This window comes from Myotis daubentonii, chromosome 2 (assembly GCF_963259705.1).
Source record: "Myotis daubentonii chromosome 2, mMyoDau2.1, whole genome shotgun sequence".
In the NCBI taxonomy this organism is placed as follows: domain Eukaryota; kingdom Metazoa; phylum Chordata; class Mammalia; order Chiroptera; family Vespertilionidae; genus Myotis; species Myotis daubentonii.
Genome location: NC_081841.1, coordinates 107,092,687 through 107,097,745, shown reverse-complemented (window position 1 = coordinate 107,097,745; position 5,059 = coordinate 107,092,687). Strand labels below are relative to the sequence as shown.

General features: G+C 49.8%; 1 protein-coding gene across 1 annotated transcript; it reads right to left on the bottom strand.

Annotated features, from left to right (window-relative positions):
- Positions 1-348: 348 nt before the first annotated feature.
- Positions 349-1,475, bottom strand: LOC132226278 (gap junction alpha-3 protein-like). Its single transcript, XM_059681059.1, has one exon. It carries the CDS (start codon positions 1,468-1,470, stop codon positions 661-663), a length of 810 nt encoding a protein of 269 aa, XP_059537042.1. The 5' UTR covers positions 1,471-1,475; the 3' UTR covers positions 349-660.
- Positions 1,476-5,059: the final 3,584 nt, after the last annotated feature.

The window sequence follows — 5,059 nt, the reverse complement described above, 5'->3', positions numbered from 1 at the left end:
AAGCACTGACACAGAAACCTGACCTCTCGGGTGGTCTTCTCCCCCCACTCCAGCGCTCTCTGTCACTAGGCTCTCTAGCTGCTCAATGGAAGTGCACTTTGGTTTTGATGCTAGAAAAGTGGTGGAGACCACCACTAGCCGGCCACGTCACTGGGTCTGGCCTGACTGTTGCTGCCTTTCTGGCCTTGCTTGACCGTCGGGGGTCTGTGGGCAGCAAAGGTGGCATGTGCATCTCCACAGCGGGGTCACTGCCTGCTGCTGCTCATCAGGAGTCACTTCCAATCTGCTCTCTCCTGGGATGCTGCTGTCCCCATTCTCCAACACGACAGAATCTTTGCTGCCTCTCTGCCCTCCTGAGGGGTTGGCAGGGGCTGCCTGGAGGGGTAAAGGAGGAAGATGCAGACACAGGTGGGGAGACCTTCCTCACAGAATCTGCTGCCCAGGCTCCTGGTTGGCCCCATTCTGCTCTGTCATGATCAGGTGGTGGTTACTATTGTAGAATTTGTCAGGGTGGCCCTTCCCCTGTGTTTGGGAAAGCGCTGCCATGTTGAAGTCTGTTGCTGGTGGAGGGGCCCTGGAATAATGATGATTGTTGCCCATCCCAGGGAAGAGACAGAGAGCGTGTAGTAGAAGGGCACCCCAAGTACCAGTGTCTGTGGCCTAGTGGGAGGGGAGTGGGATCACATCCCCAGATATTGCTGCCCCCACCCTGGATTCAGCGGTGTCTGGGCCATAGTGGTTGGTCATGCCCTGTTTAAGCTTCTTCCAGCCCAGGTGGTATATCTCTAGCACGTTGAGTAAGAGGGACAGGCAGGCCACGACCAGCATGAAGATGATGAAGACGGTCTTCTCTGTGGGCCTGGAGATGAAGCAGTCCACCATGTTGGGGCAGGGCCACCGGTCACAGTGGTAGAGCGGCTTTAGCTCAAAGCCATACAGAAAGTACTGCCCAGCGATAAAGCCTACTTCAAACAGTGTCTTAAAGATGATATTGAATATGTAGGTCCGGAGCAGGGCCCCAGCAATTCGGACCTTGCCCTGGTCGTCCCGCAGAATGAATTTGTCCTTCTGGCTGTGGTTCCTAGGCCCACACTGCCCATCGGGTCTGAGGTGTAGGCTGCCTCCCTTCAGCTTCTCTTCCTCCCTCCCTTTCTTCTTCTCTTCCATACGCATGATGTGCAGCACATGCCCCAGGTAGATGAGGGTGGGTGTGGACACGAAGATGATCTGTAGCACCCAGAAGCGGGTGTGGGAGATGGGGAAGGCTTTATCGTAGCACACGTTCTCACAACCCGGCTGCTGGGTGTTGCAGGTGAAGTCTGACTGCTCATCTCCCCACACCTCTTCCACAGCAGCTCCTAGCACCAGGATTCGGAAGATGAACAGCACTGTCAGCCAGACCTTGCCAATGACCGTGGAGTGCTCCTGTGCATTCTCCAACAGTCTCCCCAGGAAGCTCCAGTCTCCCATTTCTTCTGACTCCAGCCTGTAAGGGGACATGCTTGTTAATAATAGGGTAGTACAGGTGAGCTGTAATCCAGCTGCCAAAGGGGCAGATGTCATTGTCCCTGAGGGATGGAATATCTGTCATTGGATGGCTGTCCTAACACTTCCCACTGTGGGATGTGCTGCAGAGCTCTCCACAGCCCTGTATGTTCATGTGTGTGAATAAGTTTGTGTGCACATGTACATGCACCTATGTTAAGCTGTATACACACATGTGCACACCTATACATGTGTTCACACCTGTGCATGCATATACATGTCAGTGAAAACATGTGTGCATAATGTGAGCGGTTACATGTACATGTGTGTGCATATCTGCCTCTGTGTGAGTGCAGGTATTGCACCTGTATACATTTTATAGTGCATGTCTGTTGCATGTGTGAAAAGTTTGCGTGAACATGCATGCACAATGCTTTCATATGTGTGTGTTCATGTGCACATTGTAATCTGTGTGCACATGTCTCTGTGTGTACATTTTCATGTACATATGTGCATGTACCAGTGTGTGCACACACTTATGTACATGCATGTGTCTGTGCATATATACGTGTGTGGAGTGTATACCTATCTCTATATAACTGTACATATTGCTCACCAACATGCCACATAGTCTACAGCACTGATGTAGTTCTGTAGTTACCCTACTCAAGCATGGATTAAATGAGAGAAACACAGGTTACTTAACTCACGTCAGAGATAAGGAAATAAGACCAAGAAAGACAAGTGACTTTCCTAAGGGACACAGACCTCTCCCAGCCTCCTAACTCCAGCCTGGCCTCTTCCAGGCTCTGTCTCTGGGGCTTCCTGTGCAGCCGTCCAGTTCCTCATCTCACCTGTCCTGCTCACGTGAGGTTAGAGCAATGTTCTCCCAGATTGTGCCGTGCTCATTCCACCTTCATAACGTCTGCCGTATTAATCTGTTACCTCCTCCACTTTTTACCTTCCTTTTGAATCTTTCTCTTTGCAAATGTTACATAGATGGTTCACTCTCTGTGCGTCCTTGGGCAGGAGCCTGTGTCTCTAACTGTAAGGCGGGGTCCATGGTCATATGCAGTGAACTGCCTCTCGGGCAGAGGGAGTAAGACCCCTGGGCCCACTTTGTGAAGGTGACAGTGCTCCTCGGACGCAGGGGACCAAGCCTACAAGGTATCCTCCATGTGGCCTCTGCTCAAGCAGGTCAGATGCTCCAAACTGGAACCAAAGACAGCACCGCTGTTCTCACGGCCAGTCTGTGCAGTAAGGAACATGGGCTAGGCCGTGAGTATACATACAACAATAAAGAAAACTCTATCATGTCGAATCTTAAAATGCTTAACAATACCAATTTTTAGGAATTGGTTTAAAGGCAAATAAACAAACAAAACTTTATTATTCCCTGTGACCTAAAAAAGATAGGCAGATGTTAATCCTCTTTTTGAGTAAACTTCCAACGCTTTGTTTTGGTTATTTGAGCTCCATAGAGAAATCTTAATCTTCATGTATCCTGCCAGCCTCCTTGCCCCATATTATAACTGCCATCCGCTCTACTCTGCATGTTTTTAGACATTAACAAGTTTTCATTGAGAAACTTAATTATTGAACATGAAACAACCCACTCTCCAATGAAGGATGTCAGATGTCAGGGAATTATTCTAGGTTACAGCCTGCTTCTCCTCCAAGCTATCAATTCTGACTCCTACACAGACCCCATAGCCATCCCGCTGAGCTTGGAGGGATGCCTTCAGCCCCAGACTGTCACAAGGCCCCTAACTCTGCCTTCAGCCCTAGCCCCTCCCTCCACCCTGTTGGACATCTGCCTCTGGGACACAAGACAAGAGCCATGGCCAGTGTGCACCCCTCAGGGGGACCTGGTCCAGCACTCTGGGCACCAAACTTCCTGTGGGCCCTGAAACACGACATTTATGCATTAGCACATGCTGTGTCTTCAACTTAAACACGGTCTCTATCTTGAGATCTATTTGTGGAGATGGGAAAATTCAGAAGAATAGGGAGCTCTGTAAGGGCAGAGGGATTTCAGAGAAGTGTACTAATATTAAAAGGTATAGCTGGGGAGGAGTGGAATTGGAACTGGGCTTAGGAGATGTGGCTTTGGATAGAAGGGAGAGTGAAGGGAGTACCTTTTAAGAACAGAGCGAGGTTCCTGTGTGGCGGGAATACGTGTGATCGTGTGACTGACACAGGACGTTGGATTAGAAAGCAGTGAATTTAATGGCTGCTTGTGCACATGGAGCTAGGCTGGGGCCATGTTTGCACACAGTAGGCATTCAGTAAGCACTGGTGGTGCACATGAACCAAAGGACTGGAGAGCCATTAACCCACTTAGAGAGGGGAGAAAGATGCTGAAGTGTTGTTCTAAAAAGAAGGTGCCATCTACAGCCCGCTGGGAATCAGGAAGGGTGTGGTGGCCTTAGAGTGAGCGTTGAAGGCCAGGCTGGATGACAGAGGAGGTGAATGGAAAAGAGGAAGGACAGAGGAGAGATACTTTCTGAAGACAAAAAGAAAGCAGCGTGTAGTTTCTGAGCAGAGCCAGAGATGAGAGAGGTATGAGTGAAAGTCAAATCTTACATGCCTGAGCCTGGTGAGCGAGAAAGTTATGGGGGGATTCAAAGAGAAGGACATTGGGAAGCAGTGCTAACTGAGGTTGGAAGGGGAGATGAGAACTTTGGTTTGGTGACTGTGTGGATTAAAAGCAGTGGTGGGAGATTGGAGTGAAAGTGACCAGCAGGAAGCTGGAGACCTGGGGTTAGAAGCAGCTGGGAAGAGGGTCTACAGGGTAGCACCTTCTCTTCTGGCATCACTGGGAGGGATTTACCCCTGGCCAATTGGCTGTGTAGACTAGCTATGACTATAGTGGAAGAGCTACTGTGCAGGAGATGCCCTTATGGAGCAGGGCTTGCTTCAATGGGGCTTTGGTGCTCTCCAAGTCTGCCCCTTGAGTGTGATGCTCGTGTGTGTGGTAGATGTCATGTTTAGAGACAGATGTCATGGACAATGCATCACAAGAGATGAAGAGGATACAGAACCAACTCACTGCCCTTAGCGCGTGTAAAGGTGGCCAATGTGTGGTGGGTGCTTTGTGAAGGGCACGCAATCTGACAAGGTGGATAAGGGCCTAAGACAGAGCAGAGCTGGAGACCAGAAACCCTCCCTGGAGAGGGTGGCAGGAAGGGACCATCCTCAGTGTTGTCTGATGGGTTCTGCCAGAGAGTCCATAGTCTTTAAGTTTCATTAGGTTCTTGGACTTCATGCCCTGAAAATTTGTTTTATCCTTTTATATTTTATTTCCATTATTGTTTCTCCTACTCATCTGGCAACGTTCTTTTAGAAAAGTCTAACCGTGGGAGGAAAATGGTCAGGTAGATCCTGCATATTTGTAAAGATCAGACACCACAGAGCCAGCAGATGCAAGGAAACCGGGAAGGGCTGGGAGGAAGGCCACCCAGGACCAGGAGAGTCTGACTCCCCTGCTGATGCCTTTTAGGTCTCAGAAGGCTTTTCCCCTGAGAGCAGTCATCAAGAATGAGAACTGGGATGGCCCAGATTTGAGGAGGCA